The sequence below is a fragment of the Cucumis melo genome, chromosome 8, assembly GCF_025177605.1.
Source record: "Cucumis melo cultivar AY chromosome 8, USDA_Cmelo_AY_1.0, whole genome shotgun sequence".
NCBI lineage: Eukaryota > Viridiplantae > Streptophyta > Magnoliopsida > Cucurbitales > Cucurbitaceae > Cucumis > Cucumis melo.
The window spans coordinates 8,925,429-8,950,148 of record NC_066864.1 but is presented as its reverse complement, the minus strand read 5'-3'; the positions used below and the strand labels follow the sequence as shown (position 1 = coordinate 8,950,148).

Below are 24,720 nucleotides of genomic sequence, written 5' to 3'. Positions count from 1 at the left end.
CAATTGGGATATGTCTTCATTTTGCTTGCTTTCAAATTATCCGTTTCATTTGATTTGTCATTATAAGAAACACAACAGTGACTTTGTTCATAGGCTAACTACTAACTCGAAGATAATATAAGAGGCAAAGAATAGGCCTTGAAAGACCGCAATTTATCTTCAGTTGGATTTCCCATTTGGAAAACATTGATCTAACGCGATTGTAGTATTGACTAGACATTTAAATGGGTCGCTCTATTAAGGCAAATATTGATATTTTACAATACAATTATTTAGTATTTAGATTTAGACAATTTTATGATTTGGAATTCAATAGAGGTGATTAAAGAAAATAGTATTGAGCATTGTGATAATCAATTAAAACATCTAAAAGAATTTACAACTAAATAAATTTGGTCTCAGTGACTTCGATTAAAAAGAAAAAAAATATATAATTAACTATCATTTGATTGGGATAGAATAGCATATTTATGAGAGGTTCTATCCCCAAAATTTTAAAATAACAGGACAGGGATTAAACTTGAACTTTCACAAATCCAAATTTATAATTTTACCAACATTTCATTTTAATTCAAACACAAATTAGAAAATCATAAAAGTAGTAGGATTTTTAAAAGTTAGCTTGCCTCCTTAATTTCCCATCAAGTTTATGTTCTCAATTTCCTAATTTTGAGTTCTTTTCTAAGTACTTGATTGTTCGACTTTTTCATTTTTCAATTATGATGCAAAACTTTTCTTTAGGAGATTGAATGCAATGTCTTAGAGGTTTTGTCAACGTAGGCCATGGTATTTGATAATATGGCACATTGCTTGTGTGTGGTCATGATTTTGTCAATATGTGATGCATTAATAACGTGGATTTGACTATATTTATAATTTTTTAAAAATGTTTCTATACACTAAAATCGTTACTCATTACAATAATTTTCTATAGGAAGAGCATTTTGTCTGCTTAGTAATATTTCCAAAGGTTACTTATTTCACCTATACAAAGATTGATGAATGCCTTAGGAACAATCAACTCTTTCTTTACCCTTCATTATTTCATTTTTATAGTGAGTGAAATAGTAGATGGATATGTGGTTTCATTCCTAAAGGCAATACATGTATGATAACTCCAAAATGTCTTTCTTTTTTCTTTAGTACACAATAAGATCAGGTGAAAATCATGTCAATAGAAGTTATTCTTATCGCTTTGGTGAGTAACTGCAGTTGCTCATAGATTTAAAATGGATACTCAGTTTCAAATCATTTTCTGTTATTAATCATCATGTGACAGATTCCTTTATCCAAAAGGAACCAAGTGTATGTATGTATATATATACACGTACGTACATAGTTGGAAGTTGGAAGCAGCAAGCAACAAAAAAAATTAAAGGTAAAATTTTAATTGAAATTGCGTAATGAAAAGAATAAAGAACATAGAAGAGTTCAAAGTTGTACAAACTCAGGACAGGGCTGCCTCAGCTAATCAGAGAGCTGGCAAATCTCAACCACGCTTCTCACTTGAGTTTACAATAAACATCAAAAGAAAAGAAAAAAAAAAAAAAAAAAAAACAAACAAAAGCTTTTTTTTTTTCTTATTTTTCCTGCAAGCACACTGATCATCTGATGGTTGTGATGATCACTTGCAGATATTATAATTTGATTTGAGATCCAATTTAGGCATTTGGTTTGAGAAGCTTTACAGTTTCCCAAGTGAAATCTGTGTCGTCACGGCCGAAATGACCATAAGCAGCCGTCTTTTGGTATCTAAAGTTTCCTCCTCTCTTCAAGTCAAGATTGATTGCAATCATTCCAGGCCTAAAATCAAAATTCTCCTTAATTAGAGCAAGGATATCTTTATCTGGGATTTTTCCTGTTTTGTAGGTGTCTACAAACACCGACAATGGTTCTGCTACTCCTATTGCATAAGAAACTTGCACGATGCAGCGACGAGCAAGTCCCGAAGCAACGATACTTTTTGCTGCTTGCCTAACAATATAGGCACCACTTCTATCTACCTTTGTTGGATCCTTCCCTGAGAATGCACCACCACCATGAGCACCCCACCCTCCATAGGTATCAATGATAATCTTCCTTCCTGTCAATCCGGCATCACCATGAGGTCCTCCAATGACGAAACGACCGGATGGGTTGAGATGGAAGATTGTTTTGTCATCCAGATACTTTGCTGGTATGACAGGTTTTATGACATGCTCTTTCAGATCTGCTGCAATCTGTTCGTTTGTTACGGTTTCGTCATGTTGGGTTGAGATTAGAACCGTATGGACCCTGACAGGGACCATTGCTCCATTGTCATTCTTGTACTCGACGGTCACTTGCGTCTTACCGTCCGGTCGAAGCCACGGGCAGGTTTTGTTCTTCCTGACCTCAGTGAGCTTAGCACCAAGTTTTGTAGCAAGGACATGGGTGAGTGGCATGAGCTCTGGGGTTTCATCTGTGGCATAGCCAAACATATGGCCTTGATCACCAGCTCCAATCTCCTCAGGTTTCTTGGTCATGTGTCCATGGACTCCTTGGGCAATGTCAGGGCTTTGTTGTTCAATATTCACAAGGACCTTGCAGTTGTCGGCATCAAGACCCACATCGGCGGACACAAATCCAATTCCTCTGCAAGTATCTCTAACTATTTTTTCATAGTTGACATTAGCCTTGGTTGTGATCTCACCAAACACCATAACCATATTGGTTTTGGAGCAGGTCTCACAAGCAACCTTGCTCTCCGGATCTTGTTCAAGACAGGCGTCGAGGATAGCATCGGAAACTTGGTCGCAAAGCTTGTCGGGATGGCCCTCATTGACAGATTCAGAAGTGAAGAGGAAGGTATCCATTATTATAAACAGCTGATACAACAAATAAAATCAAACGAACGTTCTAGTAATTGAAAGAACACAAAACAAACACAAAATGCAACAATTAGAAGATCATCTACATGACAACGACAAGATGAGGTAAGAGAAAAACTGACCTGAGAATTGAAGATAAGGCCTCTAAGGAATTATTTTAAGCGATAGAATGAGAGGAGGAAGTTGAGAGAAGAAAGTGAAAAAGAGGATTTTTATAGGTTAGATTTAGAGGAAATGAATGAATTAAAAGACTCCAAAGAATCGTTCTTCATTCCCATTTTTAGGAAACCTTTCAACTAACTCCATCACTTCTCTTCCACTCTTCCTTCTCATTCTTTCTTTTCAACCAAACCATTTAAATTTTAAACTTTATATATATATATATATATATATATATATATATTTATATTTATATTTATATTTATATTTATATTTATATTTTAAATTTTCATTTTCCAATCTATTACTTTACATCCATCATTTTTTAATTAAAAAAGAAAATCAATTTTAAAAGTTGAAGATGGATCTCAAATTTAAGATTTAGATTTATATAGCTAAAATAATTTATTGATAAGAAAGAAAAAAAAAAATCCAACCGTTAAACCCACCAAACTTTTAATACAAAATAGTGTAATATCAACCTGAACATAACACCATTGAATTTTGTGTAGGTCGAGAGAATTGAATTTCTTTAACTTTATGCTCGACATATATATGGTTTTTATCTCTTTTTTGGAAATGGATGATTATGATAAAAAATGATATGAAATATAGTAAATAATGGTATTATTTTTAATTGGTTTTTGAATAGATACTATTGTTATAAATAACAAATACTACCCGAGATTTATTATTGTATTGGAACATAGAAAATAGAAATTAGGAAGTAAGGCTCTAAATGGGGAATGAAGTATATAATTTTAAAAGACATGAGATAAGAAGAAGACTCCTAAAAATCTCAGTGACTTTGTGTTGTGTGTTAGTGATAAAATGGTTATACTTTTGTTAATGGAATTAGTTGTATAATTCAATCTATTATAAACCAACCAACCTCACCTCATTTCTTATAACCATGGTATTAAATTTTTGGTCGTCATATATGTTTTCGTGAATTAAAAGACATAAGAGTGAATCAATGTTTTCATTGTATGTAAAAAATCCGTAAAAATAATAATAAAAAGAAAACAAAATGTCACTAATACAAATATAACATAAATAACATAAATAATAGGTATTTTAATTAGTAAAAATCATAAAAATTTAGAAAATTGTTATGAATGGCAAAAGAAAAATGAAACTATCTGTAAAGTATAGAAAAAAATTATTCAAATTGACGAGAGAGATGAATTTGAGAGATGAATTTTAGCTTTGCTAGTTTTGAAAATGCTCCCAATTTATCTACTAATTTAAATTAACTTTTTTTACTTTTTTGATTCTTTCAAAAATATCCATCGAAATAGATATTTTATTAATCTCCATAAAATTTTAAGGCCTCGATAATTCCGACGATATCAACCTTTAAAACCTTACTTATAACCTTATAACCTCAGTTAAATTTTTTTTGAAAAACGGTTGAGTAAGAAATTACCGAAGTATGGAAATAAGCATGATAGGTTGGAGTGATGTTGGACAATAATATTGCATAATACTTTAAATTTGGTGGGGTTGGTGAGTGAGTTGAAATATATAATATTGATGGTAAGTCATTTCATATAAGTTCAACCATCAAATTTGTCCACTCCATCTAAAACATTACAAGTTTAGACCAAATCTTTATGCAAGGTTGTTGAAAAGCTTGATGCAACCTTTGATTTTATATATTTTAAGGTTAAATGATAAATTTAGCATAAAATTTTCAAACTTTAAAAATTATTTAATAACTCTATGAACTTCTAATTTAACGTTGTGTTGTGTTTTGTTTAATATGTTTGTGATATGATCACATATATCCATTTTTTAATATTAGAAATAGAATTTATGCTCGTTAAACATCCCAATTAGTATTCAATAAATTAGTGATTTAAGAAAAAATTGATTTGAATTTCTCAATGACAAGTTATTAAATCTATATCACAAAGGAAATCTATTTGACACAAACCTAAATGTTGCCGTTCATTGATTTATTTTTAAAAATTGTATTGTTCACAATTTATTACTAGTTTTCATATTTCCTAAGGTAAAAGTTTAACCAGGAATCTTTAACCAAAATTCAACAAGAAAAAAAATAAAAAAGCCACTTTTATTAGTTTTCACATTTTAATATTGATATTGAAAAAATTGTACAATCTCAACAACACCGAATTTAAAGTTCATACACTTAATTATCAAAAATAAGAAAAGAAAAAGAAAAAGGAAAACAAGCCACAATATAAACTTTGATTTGTAATTAAACCAATTTTTGAACTCTTAAACTTTTTTTTAGCTATTTTTCTTTTATGCAACTTTGCATGAAGAAGAGGAGAAAAAAAAATAAATTTATGGATATTTTTAAATGCAGTAAAATAAACTAAAATATTTATAACATATAATAAAATTGTAAATTCTATCAATAATAAACATCGATAGACTTCTCTTATTGTCTATCACTATGACATATTAGTGTCTATTAATATCTATTATTGACAAAATCTAATATTTTGCTATATATTGTAAATATATTATTAAAGTTGTCATTTTGGATGATTTCCCTCAAACTTAAGCAAATATATTTTCTTGTTTTCTGTTGACACAAAGCCAAAACAACTTCATTAATTAATGAGAAGAATGAGCCGGAGGCAACTACATTAAGATCTTCATCGACACACTTCGCATATAAAATTGACTGTATCAATGTACAAATGCAATTAAAGAAACAACAAGATTAACACCTACCATCGACAACATCAAGAAAAAGAGCAGGTTGCAAATAAGAGGGCCTTGCGTAAATTTGTAAAAGAAAAAAAAGGAAAAGAGAAGGGGGGGAACAATGAATAAATAGTGAACAAGAAATATAATATGATACCTGAGGAAAAGGCAATAAAATGAAAATTTCCTCTTCGGGAAGAATAGTGCCGAGGGATCTTCGTAAGGATTGCAGAAAGATTGTTATTCTATACTAGCAGTTAAGATTTAGTAGCTGAGGCCAAGTTGAAGTCCAAATGCAGCATGGATGAGAAACAGTGTCATGATTCCACTACCCAAAATACCATGAACATTTCTCAGCCCAGGATTATCCTGCACATGAGGATAAGAATGAGAGGACAAGTATTAGGAAAAGGAATGATAAGCATTGATCGATAGATTGATAGTTGTTACCTCAAAGAGTGAAGGCAGAAGAGTTTGTACAGTCAATAGTGCGAGACCGATGAACCCCGTTACAGCATGCGGACTAGAGATAAGATGGAACCAAAAATTAAGATAGTATCAACAGTTGCCTTTTGGTAGGTCATTATTAAAATAGTTAAAAAGCCTTCATGAAGGTGCCTCATACGAAAATCTCTTCTTTTTTTTTTTCATTTGAAACCTAATTTTTTATCGAAAAAAAATACGAGCACAAAAAATAAGCTAAAAAACTGGAGTCCAACACTAACTATAGAAGGTATTCCCATCCAAAACAAAAAACCTAAAAGTCATACTATTACACTCGGATGAAATACCCTCAAAATAGCAAGGATTGCTTGCTACTTTACACTAAGGGAGGTGCAAAACCACCTCCAAAATTGTTCATAGAAATAACCAACTTGGGGAAGGCGTTGAAGTTGATCAAGTAGTTCTGAATATGGACACAGTGATGACAATTGAAATTAAACGAATGTCCTTTGATAAGGAGGAAGAAAGGGTAAAGAAATTGGTTTATCATTGTACCTCTCAAATATAGGTTTGTCTGATGTAAGTAGAGAAATGATTCCACCTGTTGCTCCAAGAGCAAAAAAGAAAAACATCCCGCCTAGAAGCTTTGGATGCAAGTCCTTGGCATAAGCCTTCTCCTCCTGCATCAGTTCAAATACACAACGTAACTAAATAGCGAATGGGGACTTCTTTTGCAAGAGTAGAAAATGTCTGAAGCTAATATGCGTACCACATCGTCAGAGTAACGGATACGAAAACCTAAATATGTTCCATAGCCACCCATGGCAAAGAGCACAACAGCCTAATCAGAACACGATTCAAAATAGGAAGTTATTGCAACAGTAATTTGAAATTGGATCTATATTATTACTACATTAGAAGCAAACCAAAAGAGAACTTACCATGTTTCCTGGATGGCCCCAATGTACCAGCCATTCAGGAAGATTCAACGATTTAACAAGCTCAACGAAAGGACCAAAGAGTGACCTCACAGTTCCCCCTGTCATTTAGGTATTCAATTCAAGTTCATGACAAGTGAACAAAGATTGCATCTCACCACAATTAAAAGAAAAGAAATGAAAAGAATTTTTTTATCTATTTGTGATTTATGTGCATATGTCTAAGATAGAAACATTTTATTACACTTGTATTTCATGAACATAATAACATATATACAAAAGGAAAAACAAATCGTTCTGTGAAGAGATGCAAAGGGAGATGTAGACTTCCTATAGATAACTCCTCATTCTTCAATGAGCGAAAACAAAAAAAAGGGCTAACTCAAGATGCTTTGGCTACTAGTAATCTAAATCCAATGATTCAAAATGTTTCTTTTATATTTTCACATGCTTTTATATTTGGTTCCATCAACGTCTCAATCAGAATGAAACTAATCCACCAAATGGATTTCAATCTGGCCTTCTTTACTTTGAAACCGCCAGCTGAAAAACCTAGTCTACCAATTATCAAAGGGGCCAACAAATGAAGATAAACAGTTTTGAGAAAAGAGTAGAATCGGTTCAAAATTAATTTTACACCAAAACTGAACACCATGCTTCCTTCCTTGTGGAAGTGCACACAGAGTTCTTCGTCACAGACACAAGATTCAAACAGTGTAAACAAGATTAAGTCTAAACTGCATATCAATGTACCTCAATGGCAAATAGAATCAACATCTTTAAATACAGAAATTAAATGGATTAGCACTAGTGTCACAAATCTATTCAGAACAGCCATAATGTAACTTGAAGAACACATAATTCACAAATAAGTTCAAATTCACTTCTCACTCGCATGATTCATACTTAGTGTGATCACCGATACAAGTTTCTTCACATCAATCTCGCAAGTTCAGAGACACAACAAACTCTCTTACCGTAATATCACTAACACATCGAAAACACATTAAGATCAAGAAGATACAATGAAGCGTTGGCTACAGAACAAAACCTTACAAAAAGAACCAATCACTCAAATTCAACATAAAAAAATTCAATAGCGAGAGAAGTGAGTGTGTACCTCCAGGAAGAGCAGCAATGAAGAGTAAAGGAAAAGGCGAAAGAGAATACAAACGCATCTCGCTCGTCTCCTCCTTCATTTCCACAAAATCACCGAAGTGGTCGTTCCGAGCAAAACACGGATTGAACCGAAGGCTTGTCCTTGAAGGAAGAGGGGAAGCAAAAGAGAAAGAAGAAGAATTGCGAGGGGTTTTCGGGAGAGTTGGGAACGGAATTGGGAATGAAGTGGAAGGCAATGGGGGAGATACCTTGGTTAAGCACATGTAAGAGGATGAAGAAGAAGAAAAAGAAGCTGCAGTTAGAGTAGCCATGGAGATGGAGATTGAGATAAGGATGATGATTGGAGTGTGGATTGCAGAGAATTCAATGGATTTTGAATGGGAAGAGACAGTGATGAGTGAAAGAAGAAAATGGAGGGAAAGGTCTAGAAACCGACACGCTCATACTTTCTTTACATTCTATCAACCTTTTTTTTTTTTTTCTTTTTTCTTTTTTCTTTTTTCTTTTTATTATTTTCATCTTTCATTTGCAAATTTATGACAAAACTTCTTTTCCTTTTTCTTTTTCTGATTATCTATATAATGTATATATGAATGTAGATATGAGTCCAAAATGAATATACCGGATTTCAATACACAATCTTCTATCTCTATAATTCTTTCAACACATTTGGACCTTGGTTTTGTTATTATAATTAGGTTATAGTAGTAAATATTATAACCGATCAAAAATTTTGAAATAGTGTTTAGGGTAGTTAAGTGTAGATTTTTAAATAGTAGTTAATATAGCAATAGAGGATTATTATAGTTTTTGTCTTAAACACTTGTTTTAAATTGATACCAACATGAGCTCAACTCAATTGACATCAACTTGAATCTAACTACTTTAATTATTGTACTAAAAAACTCATTCAAGTTAATTTATACAAATATCTCATTTATTTTATAATATGTGGACAAAGTAAATCAACTATAGATAACCTTTTTCTCAATTGGGTTAATTTCAATTTTGACAAAATATTTTTAAATTTTTATTGTGTTTCAATTAACACTAAATTTTGAATAAGGAGAAAGAGGGTGTGTGGTTTATATCTACGTTTCAACTCAAAAGATATCCTTAATGTCATTTACAACGAAATCAACGAAACGAGGTTAATGTTTTAGCATATAATGTATCTTCCAATTCTTATAAATCAATTTTCACTTAATCGTTTCAATTCCTTTTTTTTTTCTGAAAAAATTTCATCAAAGGTATACATACTGTGCAGTTTTGGAACCATTTAGAAGTTAATTGGTTAAAATAAAATTTGGCAACATAATTAAAACCTTACACTAAAGCCAAGAGGTACTTTATTATTTAACCAAATTTTTGTTCTCACTAAACTTAGAAAAATGCTATATTTATTAATTAAATTAAACTCTTGTAAAATTAAAAAAAAAAAAAAAAAAAAAAAGGCCATACTTCGACCTTGACCTAAATTGATTCAAATATATTTCCAAACAATTTTTACAATGAAACAAGTGATAGAAATTGACTTGATACTTCAAATGTTATTATCATAGAATTTCTAAACACATACATACATACATATATAAATCCGTTTCAGTTGTTGTCAACAGTTACAAACTTTGCTACAACGAACTCTAAACGTCCCAAAAGCAGGCTGCTGATCTTGTAAACAATTAACATATTTTTCAATAATAATTTCATTTAGTTCAATTCAACCCAAAAAAATTAAAAAAAAAAAAAACCAATAAAGAGTTAAGTGGACAATTTGCAATCCATAAAACAAAATCCTAGTTGAGTAATCATTTCATTTATCATTTTTGTTTTTATTTTTAAAAATTAAGTCTATTCCTCCATATTTTTTTACAAGGTAGAATCATTCTTCAATATCGTGGTTGAATTCTTTGAAAAATTCTAAAATAAAAAACAAATTTCTAAAATCTATTATTTTTTTTTAGTTTTCAAAAATTGAAATCAAATTATTGGTAAAACATAATGACAAGAAGAAGAAGAAGAAAGTTGGAGGAAGAAGTAAAATATATAGCCTATAGGCTTAATTTTAAAAAACGAAAACAAAAGAAAAAAATGATTGCTGTATGAGACCGTAATTTACAATAACTTCTACTTCGACCATCTGTGAAATCAGATTGATATTGTATCTAACAAAGTAACTGAAACTAGTTTAATATCGGACTCTAATTCTGAAGTACAGGCCAAAAAATCTTCTTTTAATTACTAGAAAAGGAAGCTAAGCTTAAAACTGGGAATCAGAGAATCTAGGTGTCTGGCAGTTGTATCAACATTGCTGCAGATGTATGTTCCTATGCCCATGTTATTGATGGCATTGGCAACATTCATGAATTCCACCCTATTTTGCTTAACAAATCATGCACCGTATTGGAAAGTGTAGCTGCTATATACAAGCACATACATGATTTTATTAACAAACTGAATCCTACGGAAAGTCATCCGATTCATCCGACAGTTATAAATGTATCCTCCAGAAGAAACAAGGTTCATGTCCCCCTCATGTGAGTGCCGGTGAGATACTGAGCTAATTCCAGTTGGACCGTGCACGACTTCGTGGTAGTTTGTTCTTGGGTACGAAACTGAGGTTAAAATAATGAAAATGTCACTACATATCAGACGGATTCCTACATTATTCAATACTATCACCATTCATTATGACCATGCTTAAAGAGGTCTATTTCATTACATTGTACACCTGTATCTACGACGAGTTCGAAACAGTATGCTGACACGTCCATCTAGTCACAAATGATATGTTGAACCGCCCAAAGGGATATTGGTAGGAAGATTAATGCCAAGAAATTTTCTTTTTGGAACCTTTTTAAATAAGAAGCAATTGTTTAACTGATGTGAATTAAATACAGAAAAGCTTTGAATGGATCACAAAGAACTTTGGGCAGAAGGAAGTAATTGGGGATAGAGCAAATTACAAATGACTTCAGAAAAGAAAAGGTCTATTGGACTTCACCCTCGATAAACTTAAATATTTTTCCGAAAAAAAATCTACAACATAAGGCTCTGACTGGCACTAAACCCATAAGACTTTTGCTTCTTAATTAGAATGGAACCACAAAAAAGCAGCTAGCAAGGGTGAGGTTGAGATATTTCCGAGATGAAATGTCTTTAAACTAGTAAAGGTACGTTTTAAAATTTTCAGTAGTTGGTTAGATTTTGAGAATGGTGTGTGCTTCTTTGTTACGCACCCAACCTAACAAGAAAATACTCAAGAATACAGAGTATAAACAAGAAAAATAGAAGATAGAATTATATGAAAATATATTGATATATATGCTATAATATCACACAAACAGTAACAATGTAACCCCAATCCTTTCGAAAGAGCTAGACTCTTCCAAATTCCCTCCCAAGGAAATCCCACTGCAAAATTCTTCCTCCCTTACTCCAATCCCTTCTCTTCTATTTAGAACTAAAATTCCTAACTGATGTAAGAAGACTAAGGGTTAATTGGATAATTAGGTAATATTCTAGGTTAATTTCCTTTTTACGCCAATTGTAATAGAACTTTATAAATAGGAGTCTTTTCCTCTTGTATGGAGCATATTATTCATTCTAATAAAAAATCCACAATCTTGGAGGATTTTTCCTTGAGGTTACTTAGACTACATCACTAACAAACTTAACATCTAATTACCCATATGCCCTTTCTAAACACCCTACAAATATTCTCCTAATCCTCCTATTAATTCTATAGCTAGGGGCCTTACAGTCTTCCAAGACTGTTTAATATGAAATACGAACGTAATGGAAAGACTGCTAAATGAAAGAGAAGGATTTTTTTTTATTCGCAAGTAAATAATCCAGATCTTGAAGGAAAAAAAATAGAAGGAAGCTCCATAAAAGGGATTTCTCTCCAGTTATCGAGTAGATTAATGACAGATTGGGAGGTGATTCTAAAGTAGTTAAAATCACTTGTCATTTTCAAAATTAATCCAAAAATGTTTTTCATCATTCAAAACCAATTCAAATAGCATGCAAACAGCGTTTAACTGAGTAAAATTGAACATTAAATTGATTAAAGGTATGTTTTGGGATGATTTTGAACATAATAAAAATGGTCTTTAACCATTTCAGAAATACTTCCAAACATGCCCTAACGTCAACTTAATGAAGATACATATAATGATATAAAGGAGGAAAAGAAGAGAATGAAGGGATTCTAGGGGAAGATTTTAAAAATCCTGTGATCTCATCAAAATGACTTCTTTGAAACAAAGAATATAAAAAATTCCCAAAATGACTTCTTTGAAACAAAGAATATAAAAAATTCCCTTCTTCGAAGAAATGAACTTTCACTACAAGATTTATGACTTTTATGCCGAGTGTAAGAAAAAGATGCCATTATAACGCAATTGAATTGATGAGGAACCGAAGGAAAAGGTAGATAATCAAATACCTAAGGCGCCAATTACTTGATGTCATTTTTTATCATCGTATCATCTTCCAACCCGGAGAATGTTGTTAGTTATTGCTCCCTTGGTCGAAGACTCTCTGTGAGGGTCAATCTTCCAGTGTCCATCGACGATAAATTTTATCTATAACAAGTTGTAAAGAGAAAATTAGTAGGATTATCAATCAAATACTGGTCCCTAAAAAGGTTTTCAACTCATAACCGGTTACTGAGTTGAATTACTCTCAATTAATACACATAAATGATATAAGAATATAGAAAGCAAAAGATCATATTATGAGAAATTATTATAAAAGGAAAAATAAGACCTTTAAGTTGCAAAACATATTATAGAAGATATTTCTATCATGAATAGAATGAAATAAAAAATATGTAAAAATCTAAAAGATCAGACATTCTTGAACCACCAGAAGGAAAATTTTGAACGCCCCACAACAAATACAGGTATAGCAAAATGGTCAAAACAGAGAGAATATGCTGAGTTTCACTGTGTTCATTTCGACAATAAAAATAATGTAGGAAGCTGCTGTACATATAAGGGACTTTCCAACTCTAACAAACAACACTTATGTTACCAAATAATAAGTTTGGAACAATATATAATTAACAGGCAATTAACAAATAAGGAGAAGATTAACTAAGAAAATCAAAAAGAATCAGACTAGAAGCATAACAATAGGTAAAATAGTAATAAGCACAAAAATTGGTCATTCAAGAAACACAATGCAGAATGGACATAAAAGTACGAACGATATCATACACAACATTTAAAGCACAATACTTATCCTGTGTGGTTGTCCAGAAAATAAATGTGCCTATTAGACACAATTGAAAATTTAGGAACCAAGTCAGAAACATTTTAAAGTCAAGAGGCCATATTAGGCACGATACTAAGGTTGAAAGTCCAAGATTTATTATACATTTATTAAAGTTCAAAAAAACCTATTAGACAAAGCTAGAATATGGACCAAATACGTAATTTAATTAGTTAAAAACAACAAATAGAAAATAAAAATGTCACCAAGGGCAGGAACCCTTCTGCAATGAGTAAATAAATATTACAACGGATGTTTCATGAAGGATGTTCTCACCTCATAAACTCCAGGATAAAGCCACAACACAGTTGACCAATGCATGTGTTTCCTGGAACATTACCATTGTCAGCTTATATGTACAAGGGGACATAAAAGATGAAAATATTTGACAGGCAAAGGAATACTTTATCCCTAAAAGTAAAATCCAAGTCCACCAGTTGAATTTTGTTCCTGGTTGTATAGATAAATTACGGAAGGGGGTCAGCCAAATTATCCCTAGTGGAACAAAGCCAAACGAAATCAAGTATTTGAGGCAGACTGAAATATCACCCGCACCTGAATAATCCTTTGGTGTTGAACCAAGCTACCCCAACCCACCTACCTAGATCCCAACAACCAAGCAGGAGGAAGTAGGGGCAAGTTTAGCATTTGATGGCACCCTAAGCATTTGAAATTAGGGGCAACAGAATATGACAGTCGAGAAAGCTAGTTAAGAAAATCATGACCTTATGTTTTGTAAACAAGATAAGACTAAGGAAAATTAATTGGTAAGACTTCAGGGAAATTGACACGGGACATCAACTTCTAGAATCCTTGCCTTGTTTGACTCCCTTTATGCTTAGTTATGAATTTTCATTTTGATGTCTACAAAAAATTAGAGTTAATAAATTGAAGTAATAAAGAATTTAGAACCAGTCTTAAGGACGATAATCCTTTCCAATCACACATGGACTATATTACAATGTCATCCACTTGCATTGACACATTTGCAGGAACGCCTTAGAAAATCAGATAAATGAGAAAACACTGAACTTTGAATTAACCGAATCCAGATTATCGGATGACGGCTGTGGGTCCATCTTAATCTTATGGTGCCAACCATTGAAGCCACCAGCTACCTCAACAATTTCTCCTTCCCCGCTGTAATGGATTTGAACCTGATAAATCAGATATCAAGCTTCAGTCAGCGGGCATTAGGGTCATATAAAGGAAAGCCTAAACCATATTTATATCTTATGTTCACCTGACAATGCCTTTTGTTTACAGAAGGAGCTGATATTTCTAATAATAATTCTCACTCTCACTCTCTCTCAACAACGTATCAACAATCAAATGAAAAAGTATTTTGCTATGATACATGCTAATTAATATTTAATCATTTTTTTTTCTTTTTGATTAGAAACAAGAGAGGTATTAAAAGACACTAGGAAAGGAAACAGCTAGGCTAGGCCCCCAAGAAGCTAATAGAGCACCAAATTTCTTTTACCGACTACAACAAAGAGAAGGAATTTATCATTTAAAACTTTGCAGATTTCAGTGTCCTGAATTTAAACTTAAGAAGAAACTTTGCAGCACAACAGGCAGTCTGTGATTGTTTACGAAAAAGAAAAAAAAAAAAAAGAAAAGACAGAAGAAAAAAAGTATTATGCATGGATTAAAAGCATCCTACAAAGTACAAAGACCTGTGTGCGATCTTTAACATTACAGAAAATAAACCAGATATGTACCTCCTCCAATCCGTAAAGACACTCCTCAGCAATAACTAACTCCGAATCTCTTTCTAAAATGAGTTTTTGGGCATGGCTGAGCTCTGCTTCAGCCTTGCTTTGAGAAACAGACAAAGCAAGCTGACAGTGGAATAAACATATAAACAGAAAAATTAAAATGTAATTAGTGAAGAATCAAGAGTGGGTGCAAAAAAATCAGCATGAGATAAAATCACAAGAACTGCTAGGTGAAACAATCTCTTCCAATCTTGAATACTTGGGATACCTAACAGATTGACAAACAAACTTAAAAGCAAATCAAATAAATTAAATATTAAGAAACCCTGAGACCATAAGTTAAAAAATTCATGAAAGTTGACCACTCAATTATATAGAAGATGCAACAAAAACGCATCTTACCTAACAGAGTGTTAGACACAGAAATGATAAACACAGTTTAGGGAGACTGGTGAAAGAAAGTAAATGTAAGACCCCCAATCATTCACACTTACAGAAGAAGGGGTAAAAAGGGAAAAGCACCAAGGATACTGTAGTAGAGGAACAACAAATTTCAGTTGCAAATGTGGGGATCAGGAAGAAGGTTTATGATGAGGGGTTTTGAACGAAAGAGGAGGGTGTGGATTTTCTGAGCTGTGAAGCTTTGGCAGAGGAGGGGAAGGTACACCCAAATATATCTTCGCTACAGAGTTCCTTTTCAACATTGTCAATATATTTTCATGTGTGGGACATTGCTTGATTTGAGGGGAAGGCACACTCAAATCAAGCAATGTCTCTACAGGAAGAATTATCCCTGTTTATTGCCTGTTGGGTCTATATGAGTTCAGGAAATGCATTTTAACAGTTATCAGTTAGGAGGAGAGCAATTATAGAAAATTTATCTAGCATGGGTATTGTTACGATAGGCTTTTCAATTTTCTAACCCTACAAACTCCTTAACTAACAACTACGGAAATTGTTTACAATGTTTTTTGATGCACAAATAGAACGGTAAGTCGAAGTGAAACCTTTACAACAGAAATTGTTTAGACGGTAAGTCAAGTATCCAAAGTGAATTGCCTCCATCTATTGGTGTGCATAAATTGTTTAGACGAACTTAATTTGAATGAATCACATTATGAATACTTTACACTAAACTAACCATGAAGAAGAAGTCATATGTGATATACCTTGTCCCTCTCAATCTGTTCCTTCAACTGAGACAGTTCCAGCTCCTTCTGATGCTATAAACAGAGAAGAGATGGCGTGAAAATATGGAAGTGAAACCATACCAAATGGGCAGAACTTCAGACATCCTTGAACTCAGTAACAAGATATTTGAAGCAGATGGAATATAAAATCAATACCAACATAAATTTGAGACGATCAATCTCAACTTGATTCTCAGACATTTTTATCTGTACCATAGAGAGACAAAAATCCTTCTTTATAAAAATGTCAAGAAACTTACATGATTGAATCTAGCAATATCTTAATAAAACACTTAATAATGTTAATGTACCTCAGCACCCGACACCTTTTCAATTTGACCATTTAAAGCCTCAGTTGACGGTTGATCATCCCTACAAATAGTCTCGAATGATATGGACTTAGAAAGGTGATGAAATTCCAAAGATGACATGGTAATTCTGATGAGACTTGGAAATTATTTGGTATGAAAACCAATCATTTGGGCAACCACGAAGACAGCAGGAAATCATATAAAAGACTTTGAATACAGCAGTCTTACTGTTTGAATTACTAACCTAATTAATTGACCAACAGCTGTGGTAGACACATTATCATCAAATTCAGATGCACTCCCATTTGATGCCATCAAAGAACCCCTACTTGCGGTGGTATCTTCTGAGAATGCCTCAACATGGAAGTTTATTTCAGATTCTTCTGCATTTGTTGCTGTAACGAATCCATTGCCTTCTCCAGCACCACTCTCGCTTAATGTGGCATCAAAATTATCTGAGCATCAATGCATTGTCACGTGCTCAACTTCAAGTTTTCAGAAGCACCGGATTATATAAGGCAAAACAGGATAAAACTTAATGACAAAACATGTTCTTATCAATGCAGAGAGGTGGAAACTAGTTGTTTGAACTGCAATGGTACTTGAAAAAAAAAAGTGCACAACAACATAATATTCAAATAGGATATGAAATGATCTCTAACATCAAATTCCTGGAAATACAGATCATAAATTTTACAAAGACGTACATACAAGCATCATCTATCACTACAACAAAAGAATACAAAGCCATTGTCAATCACAGTGAAACTGATCGACTGTGGAAGGTGAGATGTACAGAAAATTTTCCTCAGTCATAAAACTTTGCAATAGTTTGAGTAATTATATAAACCTCTATTAAACAAACAAAAATCTTATATGAAATAACTGAAACTGAAGAAAATTAAAACATTACAGTTTACAAAAGAATTTGTAGCTAAAGTGAAAAATGAAATAAAGACTTCACACTTCAGTACTATCAATATGCATCTAAATGACAACAAGAGTAGAAATAACAAACTAAAAATTAAAAAAAAAAAAAAAAAAAAAAAAAAAAAAAAAAAGTAAAAAAAATTTATTGATTTGCATCAAGTGATATCGACAAGTTTGATTGATTCCAAACATAAACATTAAGGCACTGCTTGAGTTGTAACCACAACACCATAGATGTTCAGTTAAAATCTCAATCGTTCAAAATAAAACTTTAATCGTTCTAAATGTAATACTATCCAGCCTAATATAGTTGGACCATATGGTTCTACACATATACAGAATGCTGACTAACTTTTAAAAGGCGTTGAAAAAATATCTACATCATCCATATAGAATTTTATGTTGGCACTCAAAAAAATAATAGTTAATGCAATTTACCATCTACTATATCCAGATCTCCATTTTGTATAAATCTAGCCACCTTCTCTGCTAGGGATAACTGCTCTGAATATTTTACCAACTCGCCACTAGACTCTCCACGTGCAAGAGCCCTATCAATATTTAAACCACTAGATTGGTCATCTATGATAGTCATTTCTGCTGATAAGGAGACGTCATCCACACAGTTATCTTCTTTCTCGACCTGTTCATTTGAATAATGCAAGGCCTCTTCCTTTAAGGAGGAACTAGGAGTCAAAAGTAGAGGTCTTTCATCATGGTCATGCATGTCAAGATATTCATCAGCTGTGGAATTTATCATATAATTCTCTCCAGAAGGAACTTCAAGTGACCAGTGAGATTCATCGACCTTATCATTTGTTACCTCACTTTGACATTCCAATGAATTTTCAGCATTCTCTAGTGATAAATTTTTTGAAAATTCAATTAGCTCCCCAGTGTGGTCACTGCACGTAACACCTAAACCAATATTTGAACTAGTAAAGCAATCTTCTGATGCAGCAACTTCAGTTTTCCTGGATTTATCAGCTTCAACTATCTCAATGTTCTCATCATTTTCCCGATATGATGCATTGTATTCATCATGGCATATTAGATCATTTGACAACTCTTCCTCCGCTGATGAATTGGCTGTTGCCGTAGGATCCGAAAAGCAGTCATCAAAACTAAAAACATGGTTGGTATTTGAATTATTAGAGGGGTTTTCTAACACCGAGTCTTCAACTACATCTTTTGCCTCGCCATCCTGGCCTTCTAAGAAATAAAAGGTAATCAATTATTCAAATGAGAACCCCAGATTTATTAACGCAGATTGAAGAATCATGTATTAACCTGTCAGAGTAATGTTCCCCAAGTCACAATCACCTTCAACCGTAGTGGTTGAATTAGTAAGAAGAAGCTCTCGCATAAGTTTGTGACCCCTTCGTCTTACAATATTTGCCAGGTCAGTCCTGAATGCATTCCAAATGAAGCATTTAATCATCAACCAAGAACAGTATTCCAAACGAGAACACAAACACTACATGTCTACCCTACAATTCCACCTTCCAAATGCAAAACAGTTACACAGGAATTAAGAAACCTTATAAACCCAGTTTCAAAACATGCAATTCCATTTAACACTAAAAAGACGAAAAAAATAACCTTCCGTGCTGCGAAAGCTCCTTTGTAGAAGGTACATGATCCTTCGGAAGTCCAACCGATCTAATGAACTCGCGAATGTCGTTGCAGAGCTCCTCATTACTCTTCTTCCTTCTACTAGCCCTGAAACACAAAATTCCACCACAACATCAAATAAAATACGAAAAACACAATATACACATCAAGATAAAAGAAATGACGAAGAAATCAACCTGGAACTCCTGATTGAACAATTACAGACGTAAGACTGTCTCCTTGGATGATGGTGGTGATGGTGGCCAAAACAGTGAAACTTGGGGTGATGATTGAGCGTATGCAGTTGGTCTAGGAAAGAGAAATTCCGAGAAGAGAGAGAGAGTAAGGAGGGAAAATGAGAGAGCGTAGCCATGGAGAAACGAGACACTCACTGCGCGCGAATTCTCATTGTGAGCTCTAAGCTTAGCTTTTGGTGGAGAGGCGATTCTCGTTTATGGCGATGACGAACTGAAATGAATGAAAGTTCTTCGCGAAATCACCACCATCACTATTTTTATGAATTTTAGGTATTAAGAAAAGGAAAAAAAAAAAAAAAAAGGAAATTTAAATTTTATTTTAGACGATATTAAGTTCAAAAATAAAAATATAAGGACACGTGTCACATCACATTGATTTGTTTAATTTTGTAATAAAATGTCGTATGAAGTATGAACCCCACCATAGAATATCTAAACACAAAGTTAGCTAATCACAACATTTTTATTAAACTAAAAATACAAGAAAGGAACTAACAATTGATGTAATATTAAGCTAAATAATAAGATATTTATTAACATGAACCTTAACCAATCTACGTGAGCTATATGTCCTTCGATTCAACTTTAAATTGTTTTTATGTATTTATAATATTTAGAAAAATCATCAAAAATGACAAATTTGACATTGATAGACATTTTTATATTTTTATCGATAAAATTCTATCGATGTATATAAGTTATAGAATCCAAAATTTTATTGTATATTGTAAATGTTTTTGTTTATTTTACTGTATTTAAAATGTTCATAATATGTATACTTTTGTTGTGTTTTTAAAACTTGTACAAATCCCAATAATAAATATTATAACTTTTGAAATAAAACCCACCTTCAAGACAAGGGGTAAAATTTAGCTTTCTTTTTTTTAATGTTATGATCATATGTTTTGAAAATGGAAATTGCAAATATATCAATCGAGCGTAATGTTATTCAATGAAAGCTAATATGTAATATTGCACAGTACATCATAAATTGATATAGTTTTTGTAATATAGGATGTGATATTGGTGGAGGCTGTCCAATCCATCGTTCTCCTTGGTTCTTTCTCTGTGGAAGAAGCTGGAGAGATTATGGTTGTTCTTATGGGTTTGAAGCTCGTCGTTGAAATGGATTGCATGAACTTCTAAGTTCGAATGTGATGCCGAGGTTGTTGCGAAGAAGATTCAATTGTTGGACTTTTCTTTCTCCCATTACAGGATTATCAACGTTGAAGTTTGTCTGTGCTCTATTGCCTAATTAGGTGTTGAGGATTTAATTGTATGTGTTCTTCAATTGACTTGTTCATTTTCTGATTGAATTTCCCAAATAGGATTTTATAATTGATTGAAGATCAATTAACAGGAAGTTGAAAACATGGTATGGTAGTCCTTTTCATCATACTCAAGTTGAAGTTAATTAAACTTAATTGTCAAAGAGAAGCCTCTCTTTATGAGAAAGCTATGTGCATCTTTCATTATGGATTCTATATTTATAAAATCCTATATGCCTTGGAGACGTGTAATTACGCATGTGTTAACATTTTAGTACAGACTTGTAAGGTAAGCATCAACATTGCTACCGTTTGCCTTACTATTGGGTTGAAAATTGTGTGTTTGTAGTGAAATATGATTATGTATGTTTATGCCATTATGTAAATAAGCAGGTTGGATTTCAGCATCTCAAAACTTTAGGTACATACCTTTTTCTTATATATATTCAAAAATTGAATATAAAAAATTTAATAGTAGATGGGGGACATGTTTGAGACCAAGTGAAGTAAGTTATAATAATCAACCCCTTGTTTTTATTGCAAGGATTGGAATATTCGTCGACCAACTTGTCAATCAACAACCATCGCTGGCAATATCTAGTGACCATTAGCAACCAATTTTTATGAATTTATAATTAAAATTATTATTGATTCCAAATTAATTAATTTTTATCACTATAACATTTAATTAGTTAATCTATTAAATTTATATAGGACTTTTCTGCTTAATTTTATAAACTAAATTAAGACATATTTTGTCCATAAAATTCAGATAGCATATCTATAAATCCTTATAAACCAAAGGACTCAACTGAAAGTGTTCAATTTAAAACCTTAAAGGGACCAACTAAATAACAACACAAACCTTGAAGATAAAAAAAGCATATCTAACCCAAAAATAAACAGGATAGTAATTACCCTCCTTTATGTAACTATGTCTAATCAGGTATAGTCTCTGCTTTTGCAACACACTTCCACCCAAATTGTATTTATGGCTTAGAGTTTGGATAGAATATAACTGTCTATTAATTCGGCATAGTAGTAAGGTTTTTCTATGTTTCATTACCATATAATCAAAAAGTTTTCATAAAAGAACTGACTTCTCTGCTAAAATCCAAAAACAAGAGCAAAGTTAAAAAAAACTGCACTAATTTTCAAAATAAACTTTAGATTTTGAAAATATTGGTAGAAAATAGATAACAGAATAAGAAATTTCAATTATAAAGTGATGATGGCTTTAGTTCCCAGAAAACGAAAAACAAAAAACCATATGGATACCAATGAGAGCCTAACTTTTATGTTTCTAGAAAATGACCTAGAAAAAATCAAGCAAATGAAACAATCTAGGGCAAAGATGGGACAAAAATAAGGTAAGAATCATTCATTAATTTATATTACCCATGATTAAAACTCATAAGACGCTAGGATATATATTATTCAAAATGAGCACCTAGATATAAGTACAACCTTTCCTTTTTTCCCTTCATGGCTTAAAGAGCATGGTGGAGAATGATCATCTAAACCAGCTAAGCTCAAATTAACCTACTTTTCATTCAATTGATTAAAAGAACTCTTCAAATAAAATACATTGCCAGTAAATAGTATTTTACAAAATCGATCTTGTTAGTTAAACGAGAAACAAACCTCACTATAAGCTCTTTACAGTACCAAAAATGTTTAAGTTGTATGATACGTAATAAGCTCACATTGCCATAAGCTTTGGACCATTATCAGGCATGCCCATACCAGCAGCAAGCTCGGCGTCCAGCTGCGTGTGAGGTGCAGGACCTGACATTAGTTTTACCCTGCAACATCGTTGTGGTACAGGAACATAGTTAACAATTGCAATTCAAATATTCTTCTTTAGTACGATCTTACTAGCTTCATACCTAACAATCAAACGAATCAAATATTATAGTGAACAGTTGCATTTCCTATATTCTTCTTCAAATACAGTCATACTAACTTATGAAATCAAATACTATAGAGAAACTAAGGTGAATGGCTGTAAATGGATATAATTAAAGAAGAAAAAGAAGATTATCAATTCAAATTCCACTGGAGTTCCAAATTTGTTTTCACCTATGCCGTATTTATAACAAATTAAGACTGAGACCAGGTGAAGGAACTTAAGAAATTTAAACTCAGTCAGCATTACGACAGACTCCAGTACCAAGTTTAATATTCCAATTCCAAGTTCATAATTTCACACAACAACCTAATCAAAACACCAACCAAATTAGGCAAACTAAAAACGTAATATAAGAAACAAAGGCTGATAGGGTTAGTAAAAGTGAGCGTTCTCAACATTTAATCATGCCTCCAAGGAGAATACGAGATGGATTTCTTTTAAATATATGAACTTCAATGCGCAAAGAATGACCAGAAAATGATGGGAGGTAAAAATTGGCTAAGCTCACCTCTTCCTGTGACGCTTGGTCTTGAAATGCTCATCCCTCACAGACACATTCGCAAAGTATCGGCTGAAACCATACCATTAATCGATTGTAAATTGTAAACTTTAAAATCGTACATAATACTTCATAAAACATCTCAGCCTCAGATAACACATCAAAAAAATATTCAGCCCTAAAGATGAGTAAACCACAGCATTAATTGATCGATTATAAACTCTAAACTTCAAATCTGTACTTGCAAATTTCAATCAAGATAACCAAATCATAATACTTCATAAAATATTCAGCCCTAAGCATTAAAATTGATGAATTCTCTACAATGAGAGAAACGATTTTCTACAGAAATTTCGAGTAAAGAAATAATAATAATAATAATAAAAAAAAAAAAAGAGTAGCAAATGAAAAAACTTACTCGCAGTGCAGGCAGTAGTACTGCCCCATTCCAGGCAAATCTTCATCGACAGGAAGAGAAGGCCTCTCTACCTCAGGTTTCGCTAATTCATTGTAAACCATATCATCCCGTGATTCATCGATTCATCAAATTAAGGAAAATCCACAAACATAACGAAAACGAAAAACGAAATAGAACAATGAAGTGTAAGAAAAGGATATCTTTGACAAGAAATTTCGTTCGCCGAGCGGTCTTGTGTGAGTATCTCCGCTTTTTTACGCTTCTGTGAGGACACTTTCCTCCCATGTTCTTCAATCTAGAGCTCAAGTATTGCAAAATCGGAGTAAAATTAGGGTTTGTTTATTGGTGGTTGTACCACCAGAGAACCTTAAGGAAAGGGAAGCGGGAGAATGCTGTATATATAGGGGGGTGGAACGACGTCGTTTAATTTGACTCAGTCAACGAAAATGTCAACGTTGAGCTGTCCGTCTCTCTGATTTGGATGCAATTATTTTGAAGAATTATTAATCTCTTTTATAAACAATGTCAATTTCTATCGACCGGTCTTTTCAAAACAAAATATTTACACCCACAAAAAAAAAAGTCACAGGTCTACCATCCTTTCGTTTATTTAGTCGATTAGATTTAGAGATTTGGCTAAACAATTTTTTTAAAAAAGAAATACTATACAAAAAAATCGCAGCAAAAAGAAAGAAGACAGTGAATAGGAGAAATGACTAAGTTTATGAATTTTGTTAGACGAATTGTATAGTTTGTTATATTTACGAAATTTTAACTAATCACTATATAATATCAATTACATTGTAAACAATTATTTAAATTAGAAATCAAGTAATAAATATGTTAGCAACGCAAATTCTCGATCAAAATCATAAATTCCACCACTCGACCAAATTCATGAGTTCTTCATAATTCAAAGTTTAAGGACTTCTTCATAATTCAAAGGTTAAGGATTGGACTAAAATAGGGCTACTTGTGACCTTTCATCTACTAAAGAGTCCCAAAAAGCACAAACAACAATTACATATATACAATACAAGAAAAAGAAAATTAAATAACTTTTTTTAATCGCTTTCCTTTATATTTACCTTTTAATATTGCCAGGTGATATCAATTCTTATAA

The 24,720-nt window shown here is 32.5% G+C and overlaps 4 protein-coding genes across 7 annotated transcripts; all 4 read right to left on the bottom strand.

The window, feature by feature from the left end:
- Positions 1 to 1,372: 1,372 nt before the first annotated feature.
- LOC103500826 (S-adenosylmethionine synthase 4) lies at positions 1,373 to 3,188 on the bottom strand. The gene is made up of 2 exons (XM_008464261.3): positions 2,972 to 3,188; positions 1,373 to 2,846 (listed from the first exon to the last, which is right to left on the bottom strand). Exon 2 carries the CDS (start codon positions 2,832 to 2,834, stop codon positions 1,662 to 1,664), a length of 1,173 nt encoding a protein of 390 aa, XP_008462483.1. The 5' UTR covers positions 2,835 to 2,846; positions 2,972 to 3,188; the 3' UTR covers positions 1,373 to 1,661.
- Positions 3,189 to 5,628: 2,440 nt separating this feature from the next.
- On the bottom strand, positions 5,629 to 8,671 carry LOC103500827 (uncharacterized). The gene is made up of 6 exons (XM_008464262.3): positions 8,196 to 8,671; positions 7,079 to 7,176; positions 6,907 to 6,978; positions 6,693 to 6,817; positions 6,144 to 6,216; positions 5,629 to 6,062 (listed from the first exon to the last, which is right to left on the bottom strand). Exons 1-6 carry the CDS (start codon positions 8,503 to 8,505, stop codon positions 5,958 to 5,960), a joined length of 783 nt encoding a protein of 260 aa, XP_008462484.1. The 5' UTR covers positions 8,506 to 8,671; the 3' UTR covers positions 5,629 to 5,957.
- A 1,637-nt stretch (positions 8,672 to 10,308) lies between these two features.
- Positions 10,309 to 19,749, bottom strand: LOC103500828 (protein PTST homolog 3, chloroplastic). Of its 4 annotated transcripts, none has more exons than XM_008464263.3 (13): positions 19,441 to 19,749; positions 19,232 to 19,351; positions 18,920 to 19,038; positions 18,068 to 18,841; positions 16,944 to 17,154; positions 16,700 to 16,760; positions 16,545 to 16,622; positions 16,368 to 16,421; positions 15,202 to 15,321; positions 14,507 to 14,631; positions 13,751 to 13,802; positions 12,645 to 12,783; positions 10,309 to 10,809 (listed from the first exon to the last, which is right to left on the bottom strand). In XM_008464263.3, the coding sequence occupies exons 1-12, from the start codon at positions 19,614 to 19,616 to the stop codon at positions 12,685 to 12,687; spliced, it is 1,989 nt and encodes a 662-aa protein (XP_008462485.1). In that variant the 5' UTR covers positions 19,617 to 19,749; the 3' UTR covers positions 10,309 to 10,809; positions 12,645 to 12,684. The 4 variants fall into 4 exon arrangements, with proteins under 4 accessions (XP_008462485.1, XP_008462487.1, XP_008462488.1 ...); XM_008464265.3 differs by having other exon boundaries at positions 18,068 to 18,838; XM_008464266.3 differs by having other exon boundaries at positions 16,545 to 16,595; positions 19,441 to 19,748.
- Positions 19,750 to 22,329: 2,580 nt separating this feature from the next.
- On the bottom strand, positions 22,330 to 23,975 carry LOC103500829 (uncharacterized). The gene is made up of 4 exons (XM_008464267.3): positions 23,798 to 23,975; positions 23,598 to 23,706; positions 23,189 to 23,251; positions 22,330 to 22,573 (listed from the first exon to the last, which is right to left on the bottom strand). Exons 1-4 carry the CDS (start codon positions 23,880 to 23,882, stop codon positions 22,471 to 22,473), a joined length of 360 nt encoding a protein of 119 aa, XP_008462489.1. The 5' UTR covers positions 23,883 to 23,975; the 3' UTR covers positions 22,330 to 22,470.
- Positions 23,976 to 24,720: the final 745 nt, after the last annotated feature.

Excerpts from the sequence above, each read along its gene's own strand:
- LOC103500827 (XM_008464262.3), bottom strand. The coding sequence starts at position 8,505 with ATGGCTACTCTAACTGCAGCTTCTTTTTCTTCTTCTTCATCCTCTTAC. Across the intron at positions 7,177-8,195 it reads CATTGCTGCTCTTCCTGGAG|GGGGAACTGTGAGGTCACTC; the intron begins GTACACACTCAC and ends CCTAAATGACAG. Across the intron at positions 6,979-7,078 it reads GGGGCCATCCAGGAAACATG|GCTGTTGTGCTCTTTGCCAT; the intron begins GTAAGTTCTCTT and ends TGTTCTGATTAG.
- LOC103500828 (XM_008464263.3), bottom strand. The coding sequence starts at position 19,616 with ATGGCTACGCTCTCTCATTTTCCCTCCTTACTCTCTCTCTCTTCTCGG. Across the intron at positions 16,761-16,943 it reads GCTGTTGGTCAATTAATTAG|GGATGATCAACCGTCAACTG; the intron begins GTTAGTAATTCA and ends GACTATTTGTAG. Across the intron at positions 14,632-15,201 it reads GTCTTTACGGATTGGAGGAG|GTTCAAATCCATTACAGCGG; the intron begins GTACATATCTGG and ends CTGATTTATCAG.
- LOC103500829 (XM_008464267.3), bottom strand. The coding sequence starts at position 23,882 with ATGGGAGGAAAGTGTCCTCACAGAAGCGTAAAAAAGCGGAGATACTCA. Across the intron at positions 23,707-23,797 it reads AACGAAATTTCTTGTCAAAG|GGGATGATATGGTTTACAAT; the intron begins ATATCCTTTTCT and ends TCGATGAATCAC. Across the intron at positions 22,574-23,188 it reads ACCAAGCGTCACAGGAAGAG|GGTAAAACTAATGTCAGGTC; the intron begins GTGAGCTTAGCC and ends ACGATGTTGCAG.
- LOC103500826 (XM_008464261.3), bottom strand. The coding sequence starts at position 2,834 with ATGGATACCTTCCTCTTCACTTCTGAATCTGTCAATGAGGGCCATCCC.